Here is a 24,011-nt window from a genome sequence, read left to right on the forward strand (position 1 = left end):
ATCGGGCTCTGGATTAATTATCACGTGGGGTTCATCGCAAGCTACACGATGAACCCCACTGTGACTGGGATTGAACCCACATACTGGGGCTCACTAGCAGAGCACTGAAACCAGTGAGCCACCGCAGTGGGGCAAAGCAGCAGCTGGACTTGCATGAAAATTTACATGCAATCCAGCTGCCCTGCATTGGCATCTCTCAAACGACCACACATGCCATGTTCAGGAATGCACATTTTATTGCACCTCTGAGAAGTTAAGCTTAGGCAGCAGTCTCCTCCTTCAGCTTGTCCTTTTTCAGTGGGCCCTGCATGGGGAAAAAAAAAAAAGAATTTACACAAGGGAAGCAGAGCACGCGATGCAGAACTGCACATGCAGGTCAGAAGGATCAGAAGGAAGGCAGTATTTGGGTAGAGTCATCAACTGTGTGCAGAGATGAATATCCACTTTCTCATCACCACGAAACCTGTGAGCTCACTGAAGACTCAATGTCAACTCACCATAAAGTTGTGCTTCTCCGCTGGAGTCTGGAAGCGACCATGTCCAAACTTGGATGAGGTGTCGATGAACTTCAGAGTGATCTTCTCCATGGCAGCCCTCTTGGTGTGCACCAGCAGAGACTGTGGACAAACGGGTGGCTGGTTACTAAAGTGCCCACACACTAGCACGCTACTGGCTAACTTTGGGAGAGAACATGTCAGCCCTATCATTGTACATCCACCACAACGTCACTCGGCATATTTTCGGCTCAATGAAATCATCACAAGCAGAATGCGCTGTGCTTACATGAACACATGTACGAATGCAGTTATCGAGTCTCTAACGCTAACCCAATACAACAACGGGGCGAGTGACAAGTGTAATACCCGTGCCACACGCGCACAAGAAATGGCAGTAAATGCTTAAGGCCTTCTTAAGTTTGTTAATGCCATTATTTTCGGAGTTGGTGCTACACGTCCACTTTTAATGCCATTATCGAAAGTGACGATGACGATAACGCTTGCAAGGTAGTCAAAAGTTTCATCTTAATATAAACATTCCTAATGAGCAGAATATATCGGGAATGATGTTCAAATGTAATGTAAAAACGATTTTCCAGAAAATACGGCTGTTCCTGCTTTACAAGTCGAAAAAGTTGCCATAAACTCGCATGTCAGCACATAAGTCGAGAGTACCAGTCAATAAGGCTGATTAAAATGGCACTCTTCGCATCGAAAATGCGGTTTAGGTGCCTCATCTGGCTGAAAGTTAAGAATTAACCATTTTATAGTGGGCTAGGCAGTTGTAACTGACAAAGCTGCATGCTTTTCTGCGTGTGCAATGGGAACGAGAGTACGCATTGCACGGGCGAATGAGTTGTGGCGAACTCAGTAGGTCTCGAATGGCAGTAAGGCTAATGCCATTAAATTTATGCGTGTGGCACCGCACGAATGCCATTAAAACTTAAGGCAGTAAGCACTTAATGGCATTAAATCTGTCCGTGTGACACGGGTATAACTTGCACAACACTTGTACCCCAAGTGTACAACTTTGCAAGAAAAGAGAGGAAACCGAGTAAAACGTTCCAAATCCAACACAAAGCTGTTCAAAGCCTACCCTCAAACTTTCATACATGTCCTCCTTTCCCTCACCCAATTCGATTGTTCGTGTAAGCACAGCCAAAATTAATACTTCAAAACAAGCCTCACCTTACGCAGTGTGATTACCCTCTTCTTGGGACCCATGATGCAGCCCTTGAGCATCACATAGTCGCAGTTGACCACACCATAGTGTGGGAAGCCGCCCTGAAAAGCAACACAAGGATCCAACGGTTAGCCCCGTGCATACAGCTAGCTGCAGCATAAGTGCTAACAAGTGCAGCAGTCAGTCCGTCCTAGTTCAAACCAAAAAAACTCTCAGGAATCGAGTCAGATACATTCATCACTCAAATGAAAACTGAACAGCATAGCGATTGTTGCTGCAGCCATGGACTCCCACTAGGGCACAGCATGGTAGACAATGCAAAAACCTAGTGAGAGCAGAGTCCTTGATGATAGCTGCAGCAAACAAACACCCAGCTATCCAGTGCCAACTGGCTTCTGACAATGCAAGGGCACACACGCACCATGGGGGTGATGCTCTTGTTGGAGGTGTCGTAATCGGTGGCCGCGTTGTTGATGACCAGCTTTCCGTCCTTCTTGTGCACGCCCTGGCCGATGCGGTAGATCTTCTTGTTGATCTCTGTGCGGTGGTGGAAGCCCTTCTGACCGGCACGCGCCACCGTGAACTGGACACGGCTCGGATGCCAGGCTCCAATACAGGCAACCTGTGTTGGACAATGCACAACAAAATAAGCAAAACTGGGAAAACCCGGAACAAACCATGAAAGAAGCTCATCCCTATCTAACAAAAAGAAACTGCTCATGAGCTAAACAAGCCCCACTGAATTAAAACGACGTATCTCATCGAGTTAAGGGGGGGACACTGGTCTTAGACCTATTTTCCTTATTTTTAGTCCAACAATAATGAAACTCTACCACCTTGCTCAGTTTTTTATACCGATTTCAACAATGAAATTATCTTTCTTATAAATTAATCGGTTCCCAAGATAGTTAATTTTAATTAGTCATTCATTAGTACCTCTGTGCAAAAAAAAAACTGCTCAATAAAAAAAAATCATTTTTAATCCATGGCTGCGTAGTATGGTGAGCAAAGAGTGCAATAATCAAAGCAGTTTTTCCGTTTTACCCTCTTTAGTAATTTTACAGCACTTGGAATATCAATGTTCAAGGTGTGAATTCAATGCATCGATAAACTTTGCGAAATTATAAATTTTTGAAGTGCGATTGAACAAATCTGCTTTGATTATTGCACACACTGTGCCTTCAGCTTCCCTTAGCAAATAATACAACATCTCTAGCTGTCCTAGATGATGAGATATTGACATACTAAGACAGCCAGAGGTCAAAAATTTTCATGCCATTAAACTCTCTGCTCCTGCATAAATTCAGCCCACACAATGATCTGAATTTAATATTATGGTCAATATGTTGATTTCTTGAAGGAAGAAATTGATACAGTTGGAAAATAGTAACCGTACATTCCACAAATGTGATTTTTTGGTCATTTTTCGGTCTCAAAGACGAATACGTTCATTTCACGCAATTTGAGAGATTACATTTTTGCTCATGCAAGTGGTATGACAAGATTACACTCAAGACCGATGGAATATAGACTTCGTTACAACGGTTGGGACATAAAAAAAAAAAGCAAAAATCTGCAAATCGGACATGCATGGCAGCCCCAAAATGCTATAACAAAGCAACAGTGCAAAGCCCACCTTGCGCAGACCCTTGTGTGTCTTGCGCGGCAGCTTCTTGGTGTGCCAACGGCTGGTCACTCCCTTGAAGCCCTTGCCCTTGGTCACACCGATGACGTCGATCATCTCATCCTGGGTGAACACCTGGGACACGGGGACAGGCTTCTCCAGGTGCTCCCGGGCCCACTTGATCTTGGCGCCCACAGTGCCGCCGTTGACCTGCAAGAACCGAACATTGACATCAATTGCTGCACTGTTCTGAACACAGATTGCAAACAGAGAGGAGGCGATTTCTTATGCAGACATGTGCACAGGCCAGCACTGCTAACACCACCAGCACAAAATTCGAACTACACATCTAAACCTTAACCTGGCAGTAAACACGCTGTCATTGCCGGAACCACTGCGATCGTTGCTGATGCCTCACAAGAGCTGAAAAGAGAGAAGGCAACAGCCACAGAAACCAAGGGGTTAATTTATTCATTTTGTGCTGTTGTTCGATTTAGCATATTACTGAATATGTTATCGCTTAAAGCTAATCGATTAGAAAAGCAGAAGAGAAAACCACATGCCGCCGGTGGGATCCGAACCCACGACCTCCGAAGACTGCCCCTAGGTTTATGTGGCTGTTGGCTTCTCATATTTATAACAAGCCCCTCATTCCCCTTTCCTTGTCTGCTTAAGAGCTGAAAAGGCCAGTTAAGTCTTGGACAAAACGACATCTCCCCTGTAACCTGCTCAGATTAGAGCCATCTATAACCATTTAGTAGTGCGAACCTGAATGTGCCCTGCACAAAAGCACTGCCATCCAAGAAGGGTGGAGGTGGGGATAAACAAGCCAAGACCCTCCACAGAGAAGACATGGAAGAGATGCGACACCCACCTGAATCTCCATGATGTGGGCCTTCTTCTGGCGCCGGTGCATGAGCTTCATCTGGGTGTGGGCCAGCACGCGGATCACCTTGCAGTACTTCTTCATCTTCTTGAAGTCGCGCTCAATCTCCTGGCGGCCCAGGTCCTCCTGCCAGCGCTTGCAGCTCTTGGTGAAGGCCTTCTTCTTGGACTTGTACCAGTTCTTGTAGAAGCGCCGGCGGCACTCCTCGCTCAGGTGCTCGGCCCAGACCGTCTTGAAGGCACGCAGGCCCTTGGGCGTCTCTATGTAGCCCACCACACCCACGATCATCATCGGCGGGGTCTCCAGGATGGTCACCGGCTCTACCACCTCCTTCTTGTTCACCTCTGCAAGGCAGACAGACAAGGGCCACAGGTTGCAATAATACCCCCCACAACAATAACTCAGGTAAGGCAGAAAAGTTTCGGTTCACACTGGTTTTGCAACTAATATGCCTATCCCAAGAATCTACTTTCGACAACTTGCTGAAAACCGAATTCATCTGCTTTGCTCACGATGCAAAAAACTCCCTAAGGCAGCAGAACATAAAGGAATAACTGAACTGCAGCTATCTCCTCAGAACCCCAAAATGGCAGCACCGAGCGCAAACTGAAGTTGCTCTCGAATTAGAATGCAAGAAAGGCTTAAGTAGCTAAATCCTGACTAATGCCAATTGGACAGGCTTATTGGAAACCCACATGGGCAACAGCCTGCACACATATGGCTGCTCCAAGCACAATGTGCGGGACCTCTTGGACACTTCGTCGCACATCAGCCTTTTCAAGCGTTCAAATAGTACACAACCTGTTCAATGCTATAGGCATTGAATTGTAAATTATGTGGCTTAACGCCCCTAAGCAACAAATTGATAAAGGACACCATGGTGAAGAGCTAGGCTTTAACATCACATGGCTACCACACTAAGCATTAGGTACAAGAACTATTTTCGACTCCAATTACAGCCTTCCTGCCCACGCTTCAATCAGAGCCAGAGTGGCCAGATTGCAGCTCCGTTAATACAATTCGTACCTGTCTCTGCTCAAAGGGGTCGCAATTTTTTGCACATTTAGACACATTTCCAGCCTACTCATTTCCCACAACTGCTGCAGGAGCACACTTGCACTAAATGCCAACTTGCAGCCAAATAACTGTGCTCTGAAGCAAGCTGAGCATGTCTGGAGCATAAGCTCACTTATTTCTCCCTTCCAGCATTCCTGTAACGCTACAAGTTGAAGCAATATGGGCCAATTGCACGCTTGTGGTTTACAAATTAGGCATTTTCTAATAATTTGTACTCTCCCTACATTAGAGGGGCACCACATAGTGCTTCTTTTGGAAACATGCGTTCAGTTATCAGAACAGCTACCGGACTGGCCCACATCGTCGTTACGGCGCACGTGTTGCTTCTACCTTGTCCTGTTGCTTCACGTTCCCATTTTTGTCCTCGTCTCATCTGCGCCTTTGTGTTTCGAACATGGCTTCTCTCATAATTGATAAACTACGGGCATTGGCCACAAGTCCCCACGAACCGCAAGACCAAGCTGTCGACGGCGGGGCCTTTACCTCGGAGCTCAGGCCGTGCTCACACAGATCAAGGGAGGACCCAGCCGCCAGCTGCCTCCCGAGGAGGCGCGCACGTGGCCCAGCATCGGGCCAGAGGTGCGCCGCCCGCCGCTGGGGCGGGCGCGCCGGTAATCCGCCGGGAACTTACTCGATCCGGGCTTGTCCACCTCGCGCACAATGTGCGTCATGCCGGCTTTGAAGCCCAGGAAGGCGGTCAGGTGGATGGGCTTGGTCGGGTCATCCTTGGGGAACGCCTTCACCTTGCCGCGGATGCGTTTGCTCCGTTTCTTGGGCACGAAGCCCATGGAGCCATGGCGGGGAGCCGAAAACTTGCGGTGCGACTGCAAGGAAGGCGAGAGAAAAAAAAACGGCCGTTTCATACCCAGTAGTACACGTGCGTTTCAAACGCTGCAAGACGGAGTCACAAATCAATTCGAACAATGTAGACTTCTAACATGCATTCTATTTATCCAATCTCGACTCGAACGTCGCCGAGCTACCGCGCCGAGTATAAACGGGCTTAGTTAATTTCGACGTTCATTCATACAAAACGCATCTATCAAGACGCAACGAATAACCGAGCATGCTACTTCGCAGGCCTTTGCCAATCTCCAAATACAAAAGCAGCTGTTCAAAGTAATCGCAACCAATGAATAATCACATCAACTACCAATTTAATACTACTGGGTAGGGGGGGTAGCAATTACCGGAAAGTTTTTCCGCTCCACGTGGCCGGCATTGCTGCCATGGTCACACGCTTTAAATAACTGCGGTTGCTTTTCGTATTAGTAACTTTGTGACGCATAAAACGATTGCACATTTCGAAATTCCGTTACAAGTAACTTGAAGACGGCGAGCAATATTAAGGCTGCCGTAAGCTACCCCACCGCAGTAATATGCGGATCGCTTAAACAGGCAAAGCATTACTGCTACAAGAACAAATATGGTAGTTAATTACATTAATTTTATACGCAGAGACCATCTACTAACCATATATTTCACGGAGCTAGCACGAGGCCACTAAGTAACATAGGGTAATGGCAGCAGCAAAAGAACGAGAAGCCTGCGGTTATTTCGGCACGCTGCCTAAAATTTATATTACCAGTACAATTTTGAGGCTCTTAACGTGCGGCAAGCAAATATTTAACGCTATTTGTCAAAGGTAAGATACCGATGAAATAGGATAGAAATTGGAGAGCTGAAGAGAACCACCTACCATTGCCGCAACGTCGCGATGAAAGAGGAAGATTCCTCGAGCCGCAAGTAGTCATTGAGAAATAGAGGGCAGCAGTGGTCACACTCTAACTTTAATACTAAAAATAAAATTTATAAAACGCATAAATTATCACACGCTGCAACTTAAAATATATATAAAACATATAATTTGTATTATTAATAGCTTTGAACAATTTGCACGAATTTGAAACCGAAACTATTCATTGATAACAGCGCAGCCATGTCGTAGCGCGAACCACGTTTTTTCGAGCAGCGCAAAATGGCACCGAAGAAGTGGCGTTTGAAAGCCGGCGAAACTCCAACTTGTGTCTCCGTAGTCTCATTCTCACATGGTTCGCTTAGTGCCAGCACACGGCTACCCGTCAACGTCTACGAGAGAAACGTTACCACCGCCGGCCGCACCAAAACTCGTCGTATCCTCGTGTCCGAAGCCGACGACTTGGAGTATGTCGGCGAGAACTACGGCGAGCACGGGGTGCGGGCAAACACCCACTGCAACCACTTCGTGGCCGTCGAAAACGTTAGCACGGGTAACGTCACGCTGTACCCCGCCGACCTGATCACCATGCGGCCTTATTTCGCGAAGACCGTCAGCGATGCACCGAAAGCGCAGGAAAAGTCGTACCGGGAGCAGGTCGACGCGTTGGCGACTGCGTTCGGCAGTAAGCGCAAGCGCAAAGCGGTTGAAACTCGCCTTCGGCTTCAAGTGGACGACAGCACGCTTCGAGAAACCGCTGCCAGCACGCTGGATGCGGTTAAAGACACTCTGGTGACCGCTCGAAACGACGCACCCGCTGGCAAGACTCCGGCGTCCGTCGCAGAAGCGATACCACCCCAGAACCGCGACGCAACTATCCCCCAGGACGTGTACCGGATAGAAGACATCATCCCGCCGGAGCACAACGACTACCTCGACGAGCTTGCCGAACCATTGCTGAACGCGACACCCGACCAAATCGCGCAGTGGAGGTCGGACGCGACGTATCCCGAGTACGTGATCAACCGTGTCGAGCGCCTGTCCAGAGACCCGGAGAACAGGGCGATCGAGGCCAGGCTACTCGTCTTCTACTGCATGCTCATCTCCGTGTCCCGGCTCAAGTACAACGACGTGAAAAAGAAGGACCCGCTGCCGGACGTAGCGGAGCCGCTCAAGAGCGTCCTCCTCGACACGTTCACAATCACGTCGCGCTCCGAGCGTGGTGCGACGTCCCGAAACTTCCCGCAGAGGATGAAGGACAAGGTGCTCGCCTACATCATGGTGATCGTGCTCGTCCTTGAGGACTACAAGTACGAGTTCAAGACGGTCCAGCTGGACACCAAATCCTCGGACAGGACGCTGACGACGCTGGCCTACGCGCTCGGCTGTCATGTCGGTACTCGCAAGACGCCCGGCGTTCGCATTGGGACCAAGTACTTAGAACTGAAGCTTCCCCTCGTGGACCCCAGTCAGCATACCAGGGCCAAGAAGGGGCGTCCTGTATAAAGGCTGTTGTAATGTCACAGAGTGTTTCACTCCTCAGTTGCTAGGAACACTATAGCTACCGTACCGGCCGTCACCTGCCACAGCTACTAACAGGTGCACGCTGGCTAGTGCAAGGCGGTCGACCGTGGCGTCATGACAACAGGTTGACTCCATTGCTTGGAGGCCTCCTTTGAGGGGCAATTGTTGCTCCGTTCTCGAGTTTGAACTTAGAGAAGTGGGGAAAGTTGAGATACCAAGCTGCTGCATTCTAGCCACAGACAAAAAGCCACTCTTTTTGAGTAATGCTGTAGTCAACGTCCATCTTTCCAATGATCGTAAAGACCTTTTTTGAAGAATGGCTATAGCTATTCGCGGTGCTTGCCTGGTAGCTGTTCACAAGTGTGATGGAGAACGTGAAAAAACGCAACACCAAGAAAGAGAGGTTAACTAGAAATTTGGCAAAGTGACAGCCAGCCGTTCCTCCTTAATTTTGCCGGGGTGGCTCAGTGGTTATGGTGCTCGGCTGCTGACCCGAAAGACGCGGGTTCGATCCCGGCCGCGGCGGTTGAATTTCTATGGAGGCAAAATTCTAGAGGCCCGTGTACTGTGCGATGTCAGTGCACGTTAAAGAACCCCAGGTGGTCGAAACTTCCGGAGCCCTTCACTACGGCGTCTCTCATAGCCTGAGTCGCTTTGGGACGTTAAACCCCATAAACCAACCAACCAATCCTTAATTTTGCAAGTTGAGAGGCCCATGTACTGTGCAATGTCGGTGCACATTAAAGAACCATAGATGGTCGAAATTTCCGGAGCCCTTCACTACGGCATCCCTCATAGCCCAAGTCACTTTGGGATGTTAAACCCCCATAAACCTAAACCATCCTTGCAAAGACTGTTCATAGTATACTTTGCCACGTGCCTTATCACTGGAGTCGAGAATGCACATGCCTGACCCAGCATCGCGACTACTACTTATACACACACTGTCGTTTATAAAGAGTGCAGCTGTCCACAGCCCATTGCTACATGTACCGTGAAAACTGCGGACTGCATTGTATTAAATGGTTGGCACTAATGGCGTAGCAGCAGCACAGTGGGAACCTGCATGTTAATATAATCCGTGTATTTTCACCTTGTCCAGCCTGTACTCTGAAGCTATGCGAAGTTCGCCATCATCGCGGTTGCGATGTCATGTGAAAGCTATGCGAAGACAGATCCCAACTAGCAAAATAGGGGAATAATACCAAAGCCACCAGGATAGTGTATGCTGGTTCGGATAAATGTCTCGATCTCCTCACAAGAAAAGTACTTTATCTCGCGAGTATGTTTTTGCAGGCTAGTTGGTGCCTAAGCATTCTGGGTTTTTTGCGCAAAAGACACGACACAAAAGAAACGAGGTAGCGCTTGTCCTGTCTACCTCGTTTCTTTTGTGTCGTGTCTTTTGCGCAAAAAGCGCTTGTCCTGTCTACCTCGTTTCTTTTGTGTCGTGTATTTTGCGCAAAAAACCCAGAATACTTTATCTCATTTGAGTTCTGCTAGTGCACTGTAAATGTGCACACAGTATTTACAGAGACAATTTTTTTTGTTTAATCGAAAATTTACAGGTATAAGAGGTATGAAATGGATCAATCTTCAATCAGAGAGGAAAACCATTTGAAAAAAACAAAACAAAAAAACACTTCCCATTCGTACATGGCAAGTAACCGTTTGCTGCAAGCCAATAAGAGTGATTGTTCCCTTCTATGTTTCTTGCACCTGTACCATTTTCTGGCATAACGTGGTTAAAAAGTAAGCATGTGTGTTTATTCGTCCCTTATTGCTAGGGATGCCCAAACAGATAACCTACTAGACTGAACCCTTGCGCTGCTGTGATACAAAGTGCTGCCTGTGGCTGTGAGCTATTTTTTCTGCAGCATGCACATTAGATCAAAATTTCTTAACTTCAAATTTCGCTCTGTCCACCTTAAACAATGAGGCTGATCACCATTCAAATAGTACATAGTGCTCATGAGGCTTTTTGTTTCAACGGGAACTGCCTGCTCTCTGTTCCAGATGGAGACCAAAAGCACAAAATATTTTGCGGTTAAGGAATAGGTAGTGCTACTTTAAACTGTTCAATTCTGTGTCAATCTACACTGCTGCAATTACGGTGTACAGATCTACATGCGTCTCATGGACAGACTCGTGGTTTCTCACTTGTGCAAGTTGCATGGTGATAACATTATGAGGTTTGAGACAGGATAAATATGCCACATGGCGCACCGCAAAACAGTGCAGGACACGACCGTCCAGTGCTTTGTTTCAATCTGAGAACGGTAGAAAAAACATACCGTTAAATGCTTTATGGTTTCTCTGCATGCTTAAGGGGGGACACTGGTCTTTGAGACCAAAAATCATTTTAAAAAAGTGACATTTGTGGAACCTACAGCTATTATTTTCCAACTGTGCCAATTTTTTCCTTCAAGAAATCAGCATTTCGGCCATAATATTAAATTCAGATCATCGTGTGGGCTGAATTTATGCTGGAGCAGGCAATTTATTGGCATGAAAATTTTGGACATCTGGCTGTCTTAGTATGTCGATATCTCAACATCTGGGACAGATAGAGATGTCATATTGTTTGCTGAGGGAAGCTGAAGGCACAGTGTGTGCAATAATCGAAGCAGATTCGTTCAATCGCTCCTCAGAAATTTAATTTCGCAAAGTTTTCGATACATTACATTCATGCCTTGAATATTGATATTCCAAGAGCTGTAAAATTATTAATGAGGGTAAAATGGAAAAATGGTTTTGATTGTTGCACTCTTTACTCACCATACTAAGTAGCCATGGGTTAAAAATTATTTTTTATTGAGTATTTTTTTTTACACCGAGGTGCTAGTGAATGACTAATTAAAATTATCTTGGGAACACACTTATTTATGAGAAAGGTCATTCTATTGTTGAAATCGGTACAAAAAACTGAGCAAGGCGGTATAGTTTCATTAGGATTGGACTAAAATTAAGGAAAACAGGTCTAAGACCAGTGTCCCCCCTTAAAGGAATTCGTGGTTGGATACCTCATGGCAGTAGATCATCATCATCATCAGCCTGACTACACCCACTGCAGGGTAAAGGCCTCTCCCATGTCTCTCCAATTAACCCTGTCCTTTGTCAGTTGCCGCCACTATATCCCAGCAAACTTCTTAATCTCATCCGCCCACCTAACTTTCTGCCGCCCCCTGCTACGCTTGCCTTATCGTGGAATGCACTCCAATGCCCTTAACGACCAGCGGTTATCTTGCCTTCGCATTGCATGCCCTGCCCAAGCCCATTTCTTCCTCTTGATTTCGACTAAGATGTCATTAACCCGCGTTTGTTCCCTCACCCACTCCGCCCTCTTTCGATCTCTTAACGTTACACCTATCATTTTCCTTTCCATAGCTCGCTGCGTTGTTCTTAACCTAAGCTGAACCCTCTTTGTTAGCCTCCACGTTTCTGCCCCATAGGTGAGTACCGGTAAGATACAGCACCAGATACCGGCAGTAGATACTAGCACCATATCCAGGCACCCGATGGTAGAGTGAAGTTTCCAACCCTGTACTTTCGTTCTTGTTCTCGGGTGGCAGTGAACCAAATAATGACACACGGGAGCCCCAAGTCACCAGTGCTGCTTTGAATTGTGTGCATTTATTAAAATATATTTATTACAACCGAGAACATTTCTCAGGAGAGAGAGAGGCGGTTTTCGGGGAAGAGGGATTAGTTCCTTTTTTTTTTTTCACCAGCATCGCATTTTTACCTCTGCCCAATATATTTTTTTGTTGTTGTTGCTAGCAATTGCCGGTACACAGCCAGACAATTTAGGGGGGAAAAAAATACACGCACAGTCGTCACCATCGTCATCAGTGTAGGTCATCGTCACTGTCAGGCAACAAGTGCAACACGTCTCCTTGCCACCGTGTGTACATAGAAAGGTAAAAAAACGTTCGCCAACGCAGTCTCGTCGTCCGTGTTGTTTCCTTGGCACGCCAACCGGCTGTCGTCGTGTTGCTCTGGTGTGCACTTGTGGGGTGGTGGGAACGGGGGAAAGGTTTCTTCGCTTTGGTTAGTTACGTCGGTTCACTATATACACTGTGTACATGTTTTATACATACCCACCACACATCCCATTCACACGACAGAGAAAAACAACTATGCTTTCTTTATAGCTCTCCTGTTCCCTCTTTGAACACTTTTTTTTCCGCACAATTGCCGGGGGGGAAAACAAAAGAAATGGGGCAAACAAACGTCGCCAACACTGTGCCTACATCCGTGCTCCAACAGCCAATCATAACAACAGCTTCCCTCTCAGGTCATTGGTATGAAGCAACACTGGGACAACAAAAAGTAAAAAAAAAAAAGGTTACTGGCAAGCAGGAACAGAAACGGGGGGGCAGGTTGAGGCCGCCTTTAAAATCTTAAAACTCCAGGTTAGGTTCCGTCACAGGGACTACCTTGAAGAGAATCTTCAAGGATTGTTTTAGAATCATTTTAAAATGCCAGCCGGCGAAACCTGTTCATTGAGTCATTGCACAACATAAAACGCTGCACTGAAAACCCTGAAAAATGCGAACAGTAATGATTTCCACTTAGTTTCTGGCAAGAATAGTCCATCATCAGAGGGTGCATAAAGGTTGAGCAACTATACTTTTCAGTGCAAGATTAGGCTGTGGTTCTAGGTCGCAGATAATAAAGATGGACAAAAGTAGAGTCCATGTAAACTGAACGCACATCCTACTCTGTAACCTCAAAAAAAAATCTCTTCAGGATCCCTCCTTAATGCCACAAGAAGAATATATATTAAAGAAAGAAGCCAACTTCTCATTCAGGTCTCGTAACTAAATTGCCATCGGCCCGCAACAAGGCCTTGTCATTAAACACCTTTGGATGTACTGTACACCATGCAGTATCCCGCATGCATATTAAGATAACCATAAACAAACATGGCATAGATAATGTCAACAATCTGTCACAACAAAGGGCACAACCGTCATAAAGAGCGCAGGTCACATGAACAGCCATATGTGCTTCCGTATCCGTGACATTGTGTATGACACTCGGTATACTGGCAAGTTGGAATATTGTCACTTGAGTACATAAATCTAACGGGAAACAAGCAACAATGCTAACATATTTTTATCAGTATTTCTGTTCTGCGCAATTTACTGCAGCAAGTGACAACAGAAAACAAGGACGTTTGCGGTTGTAAAATGTAACCTAACCACCAAATAGCAATGCTGCAATGAGACGGCAATGTAAACAACCATAAATGCTTTCGCTGATTAAGCTGTTCACTTACTTGAGCTGAAATGTCTCACATGTCTGACATCAATATGTCAACTTTGGGCAAGATTACATTTGGTAATGGTTCTTTCATTTGAACAAGCTATGTAAATTAATTAATGTCCCAACTCTGATGATGGCAGATTAAACCAGTGCCAAGGAAAGAGGACACAAAAAAAGAACACACACAACACAGGACTTGGGACACATAACACAGTACCCGTCCTGTGTTGCGTGCGTTCGTTTTTCCAATCCTTCGAGCTCGTTTAATCTGTTGATCGCAATGGACCAACTAGCCCGGACCAAAATCCTTATTCAAAACGTGATGATGACATGGCAAACAGGAAAAATGAGCGAACAGCTAAGCCATTTTTCACATGCCATCCCCGTGCCATATTTAACGAAACATCATAATGATGACAAACGACTAAATCTAGTAAAACCAAAATTGCAGGGCCTAGAACTGAAAAGATTTCTCAAAAGGAGCATGCACTTCATAGACCACGTGTGAACACAAAACTAAGGAACAAATCTGAACACATTCGTACACATTGGTACACAAAGCGTTTGTGATCCGACTGAAGATGCCTTAACAAGCATTCTGAAGACCATCAGAGCGACAATTTAAGCAGGGCCGCGGATAAGTAGCTAGTATGCCCTAATTAAACGGACTACTAGTGCGAGGTAGACAAACCGCACCAAAGAGCAAATACAAACCTATCCTCACAAAAACAAAACAATTAGAAGCCAAAATTACTGCTTCAGCAATGGAATGGGATGGCTACAGCTGTAAAATTTGCTGCGCGACAAATCGAAAACGCAGTACCAAGACTTTGCTTTCATCCCTGTTGAAAAAAATAAAGCTCAACCCAACCACCAATAAAAAGACAAATGATTGACAATGCACACCGACGCCCAAGACATGGCATGTTAATCGTGGAAAATTGCAAGGTCAGCGTTTGTGTGACTAGATTGAAAAAAAAAAAAGTTCTAAATAAACATCTAAAAGATGGGAACATGAACTAAATAAACATTATCACAACTACACTCTAAACAATAATGCAAAACAATCACACTCCTGTGACCTAATTTGACACTTACAGACTAAAAATTCTTTTCAATATTGGTACAGGTAGATAAAGAAAAAGGAGAGTGGGCACAATTTGCGCGCGAGTCATCAAAATACAGAGTAAAAAGTTTTCATGAAAGAAGGAAAGTAAAAAGAGTTGTTTATCCACACTAGGAGGACATAAATCAAAATGGCAGGCACAAAGAGTAATAGTTCACTCATAAAACACATTATACTCACTCTAAAAAAAAAAAAATGAAAAGGCCGCTCACAGACATTGACGCCGTTGATGCCAGCTCGCCATTACCAAAGAAGGAGCACGACTGCCTTCCAAAATAAGCGCAGAATATAACGGCCAACATGTCAACCACACGTTAGAAAAAACATCCGCAGAAAAAAAAAAGAGGAGAAAAACGAGTAATATATTGGAGTTTTTTTTTTTTTTTTAAACCAAGCACCACATCATCTCCATGGCTACAACCTTCCGCTCCACACAACCACACAGTAAAAAAAAAAAATGAAGGAAGCAGACAGCCAGAGGAGGTTTTCAAACACTTCCCTCTCAACCCCCGAACACAAAGCAAGCTACAGGCAAGAATCTTTGCACAAAGACGCACATCCCAGCGGAAAAACACCACGTCAACAAGTCCCTTCTCACACACTCCCTTTGACCGAGCAAGAGCTGCTCTCACTGCGGTTAACTGCTGGATGGCGTTTTTTTTTTCTGGAAGACGAAGAATTGCATCATCGTCTTCGACATCGAAAGCACTTCCCTCGCATCAGGACGTTGACAATTCAACTCTCTCTCCAAAGTAGCAGATGTGTGCGGGAGTTTTTTTTTTTTCCCCTGCCCTTCCAGCAGTTTTCGTCGGTTCCCCAAACAACAGTTCCTCGAAAGTAAAAGAAAGCAACGGAGAAAGTCCACGAAAACAACAACAACACCATCCACTTTGCAGACTCACCATCACACACTGCGTAAACAACAGCAACTCCACAGACCCCATCACTGCCTGTCCATCAAAACAGTCTGGAATGCAACCCTGTCAGTCGCGGATGCTGGTGGAAAACTAGATAGTACAACACTGCTAAGTTGTGACACCGGTCTGCCAAGGTCTCCTCACGGCATCTTTCATTCAAACCGAAATACTGAACACAAGGTGCAAAACTGCTCCTCCCCTCTTCTTCGGGATTCGAAACACTCCCGCCTCAACAAACTCGCCAACAGCGCTCATTCGAGCTTGCTCTCTAGCTTGTGACCAACTTGCGATCTCCGCCTCAAACGAAGAATGGCCAAAGACCTCGCTCTACCTTATGGCGACAACTGCGCTCCTTTGTGTAACACCAATGCTGCTTAAGAGCAAGTAAACGACCACTAGCATCCGAACGTACTTATGAACACTTCTTCCGACTGCTTCCTAAAGGTTCACGCGAGTTCCTTTGCTTTCCTTTGAAACAGTATGCTCATGCTCAATGGTCACAGGACCTTATCGGGCAAAGTCAAACCATGAACGTTCCGCAGGCAGAGTAAGCAGATCACCTCTGCGCTATCTCAGCAGGTAGTGCCTATCGGCTCTTTTGCCGTCAGACTGCACAGTCTGAAGCAATTTGAAGGCGACCAGCTGCATGCTGACCGTGAGAGGGCGACGTATCTTTGATGGTGTATGAAAGTGATGGTCCAACATGGAGGAGGTTTAAGGATGACACTCTTCTTCATTAAAATAAGCTGTGATGATGGAGCACTTTAAAACCCCCTTCAGACTAAAACATTAAAAAAAACCGATCACCTTCAAACTGACTCAGACTGTTTGGCCCTTTGATTCTCGTCTTTTCACTGCAAAACCTACGTCCAAACTGTCAAAGTCGATTCCCGGAGCGACTCGATTGCACGAGCTGCTTACGGTAGCTTGGCCCTGACGGCAGGCAGGCATCTTCTCGATTTCTCGCAACGCTTTTGCCATATTGCTGCGTTCAAAAACGTGCGTGGCAGGGAGAGACAAGACATGGTTCTCGTCTCGTCCCATGCGGCGCGCTTTCATCGACCGTTGTCAGGCGAGTTGCTGCTCGGGTGCTGTCGTGTGGTGCCCCCGGTGCGGGGGGGCTGTTTTCACACTGTGGTGCCCCCGGTGGGGGGGCGCTGCACCACATGGTCCAGACGCAGGCTCCGGTGATCACGCCGAGTCGCGGTGATCCTCACTGCCAGCCGTGGCTCAACACAAGGAGGAAGGGGGGCCGTGATCACGTGTCCTGGCGGGTGATGTTTATGCGGTGGCTGTCGCAGAGGTCCCGGGTGAGCGGCAGGCAGTTGAGATAGTGGCAGAAGGAGCACTCGTAGATGGGGTGCACGTAGAAGAGCAGCACGAGACCCACAAACAGCGCCACTGACACGATGAGGCAGGCCCAGATGAGCGCCACCTTGGCCGTCCGGTCGTAGCTGCCAAACGACACGTACGGCAGCAGCGCGTACGACAGCAGGAAGCCGAACACAAAGCCGAACACGTGCGCGTAGTTGTCCACCCAGGGCAGCAGGCCCAGCAGGAAGAGCACGGCGGCGCCCACGCCCAGCTTGAGCAGCGCCGCGCTGGGCCGCTTCAGCATCTGCCAGCAGTGGATCACCTCCACGAACAGGCAGGCCAGCAGGCCGAACTGGGAGCCCGCCGGACCCACCTGCAAGGGGGGGACGATGATGTGGAACACATCTCAACTGAGGCTGAGGTGGTCGCTGGCCACAAGTGGGACTAGCGTTACGATTACTTGCAACAGGGCAGAAAATTGAGCAAGTTGGTACACGTTCATGGTGGAAAATTCAAGCGCTAGCAAACAAAGACCCAAAGGTAAGGACATAGAGTCCCCACCCCCCCTTTGTGTCTTTGTTTGCTAGCACTTGAATTTTCCACAACTTACAATTACTGTCAGAAACTGCTCTGCCCTAGCGGTACTTATTATAAACCCCCAGAGCTCCCCCATTAAGTATCACTGAGAACGAATTGAAGTTTGTCCATAATGACTGATTACCTCATTCTAATGACAAAGAGACTGAAGAGAATTCTTATAAGCTTTAAAAGTCCAAAAAAATGAAATACAGGTATTGCCAGCAGTGGGAATTTTCAGATGCAAACTGAGATGGTGTCTAGTAGTTTTTCGTTTTGTGGATCTCTCGGGCTACACCACAGTCTGTCCCCTTCCATGCAATGAATTCTGCGTTCAATTCTGAATTTCTCAGCAGTAAATATGTCTTTTTCTGACGAACGAATGTCAACACAGCAGCAAGCCCTACAACCAAATTTCACAAACAACAAGGCAAAACGACATCGAGAGGGAAACACGGAAGAGAGGAAGCCAAGTGGCGCACCTCGGCCCTGTAGGGAACAAATATGGCGCTGGCCAGGTTGCCAGCAACACCGGAGCACATGTAGATGACCGCTGTGCGCACGGGGCCCGCCAGTTTCTCCAGGTCACGCATCACAAACAGCTGCACTATCACAGTTATCGACAGGTGGAAGATCCTGCAGGCAGAGAAAGTGGACGGAGGTCAGCTTCACTGCATGCTTCTAGCCCGTGCAGTGAAACAGACCCGCAGGCTTTCGAGTGTCCCGCAGAACACTGCTCTCTGTCATTTCCAAAGGCATAGCTTATCTTTTAGTGTTATTCACTCTGGCAGACTCTACAAATGCAGTTTAAACTCATCAGGGAACTAGATCATATAAACAATAGAATACATCTGCATCAAGGAGGTAAAAAAGCAAGAAAGTAAACAAAACTGAAACACTGCATGAGGTGTACAGTAAACACAATCACGTCACAACACACAAAAAGTAAAGAATTACTCCTTCAAAGAAAACTGCATTTCATTGTAGTCTGTAGCTCTTAGTTAAACTTTCTCACAACAGCTGTGTCTTGTGGAGCCGGATGTTATGCTTTCATTAATCTGTGCTCAATTTATGCACCAGGAAAGCATTTGATTTATGCACTGCATTGTTGCATTTGTGCATCTACAAGGACTACGCTTGTCAACAGTCCGCAGCAAGACTAGAACAGAAGACATCAGGGTTGTCTACGCACCCTGCGTGGAGGAACAGCGAAGTCCACAACCGGTAGAACTGGTCAGGCACTTCAGGGTTGACGAATGGAATCATGCCACACACGTCGTTCAGGCAGGAGACCTGCATGTTCCACCAAAGGCCAACAATGAACACCAACGTGAACAAGCAGCACAGAAAAGCCCCTCACCGGCCAACTACCCCAATGCTTGCTCCTCAACAAAAGTTTCAGTCACTGACAATCTATTGATGGCCAAAGGCAATGCAGGCACGCACTTAGCGCTGAATGGCTTTGGTGCCACTGACTGGCTTTCGGTCTGCATTTGGCCGATTTCCTACAGGCTTCCTGTAATCTGTTTGTGGCAGCATTCTTTCATGACCGCTGCATGAAACTGTGATAACAGCATTAACTTCTGCATCCAAAGGAATGTAGCTTTTGTTTCTGTTTTACAGCGACAGCTGTTAAAGGCAGAATTCCTGCTTCTGCGGCGTCGTTGGCGTAACAAAAAGGAGAAGAAAAGGGAAGCAGCACTGCTTGCGTAGCAAGCATTTGTGGCGCCCTCTGTGTGCAGCAGCCTAAACTAGTGCTAGTACCATTCGGGCCTCTGCGCATAGAGGGCGCCACTCAATGACCAGCGAACGACCCATGCAGCATTGCAAATTATAGCTGTCCCTGAATCTTGCGTTACAGAGACATGGTAACCGCCAGTCAGTTTTTCCTTCTGCCAAGTTACGAGTGAGGGTACAGAGAGACTTCGAGTGGGTGTCGGGTGGCTGACCTGTGAGCAGAGGGCGGCCTCCTCGTGGAAGAACCCGCCGACAAAGTCGCAGTAGTCGCGGGTGGTGATGTGGCACTCGCCGTACACGCCAATGCAGCAGGGCCGGCCGACCACCTCGCACGACATGTGCGCGTCGGGCACCTTGCGGCTGGCGTGCGAGCGGCGGCACACGGGCCACTTGGTGATGTCATCGGGCCACTCGAAGGGGAACACCGACGCCGGCTCCTCGCAGTACCTGCACACAAGAGCATATTTTGTCTCGCAACTTTGCCTACACTGACCTTTCATTAATTAAACACACCATTCAGCTGGCCACTGGTCACACTTGCCCACACCAGATGGCATTGCGAAAGTGGATCAGATGGCCTGACTGCAGGCTACTAGTGATGCAAAACTATCGATACTATCGATAGTTCAGTCACTATCGAACTATTGATGGTAAAAAAGACTACTGATAGTACTATCGATAGTACTATCAATAGTGCACTATCGATAGTACTATTGATAGTACTATCGATACTACCTGTTATATATAGTACTATCGATTCTATAAAACCAACCACGCTTACCCACTGCATCTTAAACCTGGTTTCCAGAGTGTGTGCTATGGCGGTGATGGTATGAATAACTGACAGGACTCGCCCGTTTTCGCTGCTTACGCATCACTGAGCTCTGCAGACATTCCCTACGTAAAGTTGCTGGATAAAATTTTAGCGTCCGAATGTCCTAGTTGCGAAGCATGCGTGCGAAAAGCATTTCTGCAGCGGTTACATCAGCAAGACGACGTCTGCAGTGTGCGATAGTGTCGTGTAAGCCAGCACAACTTGTGCTGTTTGTTCTTTCATCAGATGCAGTTCCAGGTATTTTTCCGAACTGTCCCAGTGCACGTCTAAGAACCACAGCTGATCGAAACTTACCCGAAGACCTTCACTACGGCATCCCTCATAGCTCGAGTCTCTTTGGGACGTTAAGCCTTAGGAGACCATGAAACCAATCAGGTTTCACAAACGTTTTGGTTATATCACTGGCCAACAAATGCGCAATATCAATAATGTTACTATCAATAGTCTTACCATCGGCAGTTTCACTACCGATATTGCTGCTATCATAGGGGAACTATCGCTAGTAATACTATCGATAGCAACACTAACAATAGTTCTACTATCAATTCTGCTATCGATAGTATTACTATCTATAGTAGCACTATCAATAGTTTTTCTACACTCTCGATAATTTCAGAAAAACTATCGATACTATCGATAGTCAATTTTCCAATAGTTTTGCATCACTACAGGCTACGCCTCATGCATAAGGATAGGTGGGCACGCGAAGTTTTTACTACGCAAGCCAGAACTGCCTGCAGACGAAGTGGTTAAGTGACTCCAACACATTTGTCGCAAGTTCGGTTTCTTCAGCAATGAGGTACAGGTCGACAGCGCGAAGAAATGGATCAAGGTGGTTGATGTCCAAGTGCAAGCGCAGGACTGAGAGTCATGGGGAGCTTCCATGGAGATGAAATCGATGCTGGAGTTGTACCATACAGGCAAGCGAAGCATCTGCGTCCAGAGCCTCTAGAACAGCATCGGTAGCCGCCTATCGTTCAAGGCACGCGCGTGGGTGCCACGCCAATGCTTACTTACCGCAGGTGCTTCGACCCTGTAGTTGAACGTACCCTGTGTAAGGCGTGCGGGACGCAGGACGAAACAACAGAACACACTGTCCAGAGCTACGAGAAGCTGCCAACACTACTGCAGGCGGGCCCTATGTTCCCACAAGCGCGGGGTTTCTGCTCACCCAACAAGAGCAGCAAACACGAGAGCAGCACAACGACAGCAGCAAGCAAAGCGGCAGTCGCAGCAATGAAGCGCTGCTTGACTGAGTGGTGGACACTAGTGCGATCATTGATACTGTTCTGTTGCTATGTGTGCGTTCACTGCTTTTCTCTCTTCATTGTTTTTTTTCTCTCTGTATATCCGATCAGCGTGCTTTTTTTTCCCCCCAAAGATGCCCACCTGTTTCAAGGGAACAACCGCACTATCATCATCATCATAAACGACATCGTGTGCACTGCAGTCTTGAGAGTTGCTTTCTGCACATTGATTGACATTTTTTTTTAGTGGGGAGAAAAACTACCCGGCAAGGCAGTCCTGAGCTCTGACCTTGGGTCCTGACCGCAGACGGAGCCTGACAGGCGGCGCTGTGTCATGCCTCGGTCCTGACCAACGGCTGACGGGTCAGCAACCCACCGTGGTGGTCCCGGCTGGCTAACATTCCACTTCCTCCACGTCGAGATCACTTCCTGTGGGCCAGGAAGTCGGCATCAGTACCGCAAGTCTTAGAAACATGCAAGTTCTAGCTCAGAACATGTTAAAAAAGAAAGATAAAGCAACAGAGAGAAAGAGTATGGTCTCCATGAAGCATGCAGTACAAATTATCTACGTCACCTTCCAAGATGCATGGGGCAGCTATTCTTTAGAGGCAGCAATTTATTTAAAACTGCCCATAGAGAGCCGCATTCAAAATACCTTTATAGATAGAAATAAAGAGAACAAAAAAAATGCTAGTATATTTATTTTCTTGAATAACCATTCTCTTGATGCAAAAAGTAACTGTGATCAACTTCTTATTTAATGTCTAACCTCTTTGCAATAAAACTAAGTAGGCTAAAAAAGAAGACTCGAGCAATTCCTAACACATTAGGTGAAACTCAACTCCAGGAAAGATGATTGCTAAAGAGCAGTTTGCTTCTGCACAATAATCTACTGCAGATAAGATACACAAATATGTACAAAATACATAAAAACAGTATAATATAAAACAAACATAAAAGTATACTGACATACTGCTGATAGGATACACAAGTATATGCAAACAAATATACAAACATAATGCCAGTACATAAACAAACACAAAGTCTGAAAACCGATGGATGCAAAGATACAAGCCAATTTTTGACACAACACTTTCAGCCATGCTAAAATGCCAAATGCCTTGTCACAATCGGCTCAGCAGCATCCATGGTTGGGGCACAAAGCTTAGTCACCAGATGTTGAGTACAATCAATGCAAATAAGTAACATACACAAATTAATGCACATAGACCAACACACATAAACCAATGCAACTGAAACCTTAGTCCGTGACAGTGAATCCAGCCAGATCAGAGCATTAGAAAAACCGCTTCATGCTATCAATGTGCAGGAACCAAACAGAAAGGTCAAAGAAGTGGTCAGTGGCCTGACAAAAAACAAAAAGCACACAAAATGGAACAACTAAAACATTTGGTTTAGGAACACAGGTGAAACACTAAAGCACTCGCAGGAAATGCTGGCTAATATGGAAAAAAAGGGACACTATATACAATCCTTAAAAGAAGCTGTTACGAGCATTAATACTCTGTAACTACTCATACGGATCATGCAGAAGTTATAGAAATTCCTCTAGATACATATTTTTTACATTATTCCAAAACTTAGCCATAAATGAACATTAAGAACATAGTAAACTGCCCGCTGAACAACTTATGAATGTCAGTGCAACAATGACTAAAGCAGCAATATTTTGAAAACAGGTACATTCATTCAAGACTTGAAAAGCTAAAACACGACTGATTGATCTCAATATACTAAAAGATTACTTAAGACAAAACATCTAAGTAATCTTGACAAGTTAACGTCATCAGGGTTTCACCATGACACAGATAATGTAACTGCAGTTACAGCTATCGTCTTTGCCCCCCATCACACCCCCTAAAACATGCGTGCTGTTCCAGAAAAGTGCTAAAAGATACTTTAATAGTATAGTAGAGCCTTGTTGCAATGAAGTACTACAGAGAGGAAGAATGGCTACATTATGTCCCATATTTGTTATAAAAGTAGGCACGAATATTGGCGCACTCAAATCTGGAATGAGGCCAGCAAAACACTGTTTAAAGCGCAAAGGTACTGCAAACATGTTATACTGCTGTCACACGGGGCACTTTCGATCGCGATCGAGTCGATCGAAATCGAACTCGATGCAGATCCGGCGTTGCTACACGGCGAATTCAATCGCGATCGACCGCGATCCTGCTCGAGCGCATGGAGCACGATCGAGGGGATGCGTTGACAAGATGGCGGCGCCCTGCTTGCCCGCTTCGGAATAAATACATGTCACCGCTGGATTCTTCGACGCGATAGCTCGCTCAAATGGTAGCGGTTCGCTTTTATTTCGCACACTCTCGCCCACGCGTAGAGATTTAAGCGACAACTAGCCCCTGTTTTTCAGATAATTTGGCGATTTTCAAGCTCTTAGGCCTAACTAAATGCAGTGTGTTTACCTCGCAAGAGCGACACCTGGCGAAGCAGTTGTCTTGCTTTTAGTCAGTTGTTACATT

At 46.4% G+C, this 24,011-nt stretch overlaps 3 protein-coding genes across 4 annotated transcripts in view; 1 reads left to right on the plus strand and 2 right to left on the minus strand.

The window, feature by feature from the left end:
* Window positions 1–218: 218 nt before the first annotated feature.
* On the minus strand, window positions 219–7,104 carry RpL3 (ribosomal protein L3). Its single transcript, XM_089541005.1, has 8 exons — window positions 6,967–7,104; window positions 5,899–6,091; window positions 4,179–4,534; window positions 3,317–3,514; window positions 2,102–2,302; window positions 1,686–1,781; window positions 498–617; window positions 219–304 (listed from the first exon to the last, which is right to left on the minus strand). Exons 1-8 carry the CDS (start codon window positions 6,967–6,969, stop codon window positions 260–262), a joined length of 1,212 nt encoding a protein of 403 aa, XP_089397131.1. The 5' UTR covers window positions 6,970–7,104; the 3' UTR covers window positions 219–259.
* Window positions 7,105–7,176: 72 nt separating this feature from the next.
* Polr1E (RNA polymerase I subunit E) lies at window positions 7,177–8,486 on the plus strand. The gene has a single exon (XM_089541004.1). The coding sequence runs from the start codon at window positions 7,246–7,248 to the stop codon at window positions 8,467–8,469; it is 1,224 nt and encodes a 407-aa protein (XP_089397130.1). The 5' UTR covers window positions 7,177–7,245; the 3' UTR covers window positions 8,470–8,486.
* A 3,602-nt stretch (window positions 8,487–12,088) lies between these two features.
* rho-5 (rhomboid-5) overlaps window positions 12,089–24,011 on the minus strand; it is a 59,833-nt gene continuing 47,910 nt past the window's right edge. For both annotated transcript variants that reach the window (XM_089541006.1, XM_089541007.1), the window contains 5 exons: window positions 21,797–21,936; window positions 19,638–19,872; window positions 18,881–18,981; window positions 18,171–18,324; window positions 12,089–17,485 (listed from right to left, as the gene is read on the minus strand). In XM_089541006.1, the coding sequence (XP_089397132.1) occupies window positions 17,057–17,485; window positions 18,171–18,324; window positions 18,881–18,981; window positions 19,638–19,872; window positions 21,797–21,936 (1,059 nt within the window). In that variant the 3' untranslated portion in view covers window positions 12,089–17,056. The remainder of the gene's footprint in view (window positions 17,486–18,170; window positions 18,325–18,880; window positions 18,982–19,637; window positions 19,873–21,796; window positions 21,937–24,011) is intronic.

This window comes from Amblyomma mixtum, chromosome 4 (genome assembly GCF_055824585.1).
Source record: "Amblyomma mixtum isolate Tamu chromosome 4, ASM5582458v1, whole genome shotgun sequence".
Taxonomy (NCBI): domain Eukaryota; kingdom Metazoa; phylum Arthropoda; class Arachnida; order Ixodida; family Ixodidae; genus Amblyomma; species Amblyomma mixtum.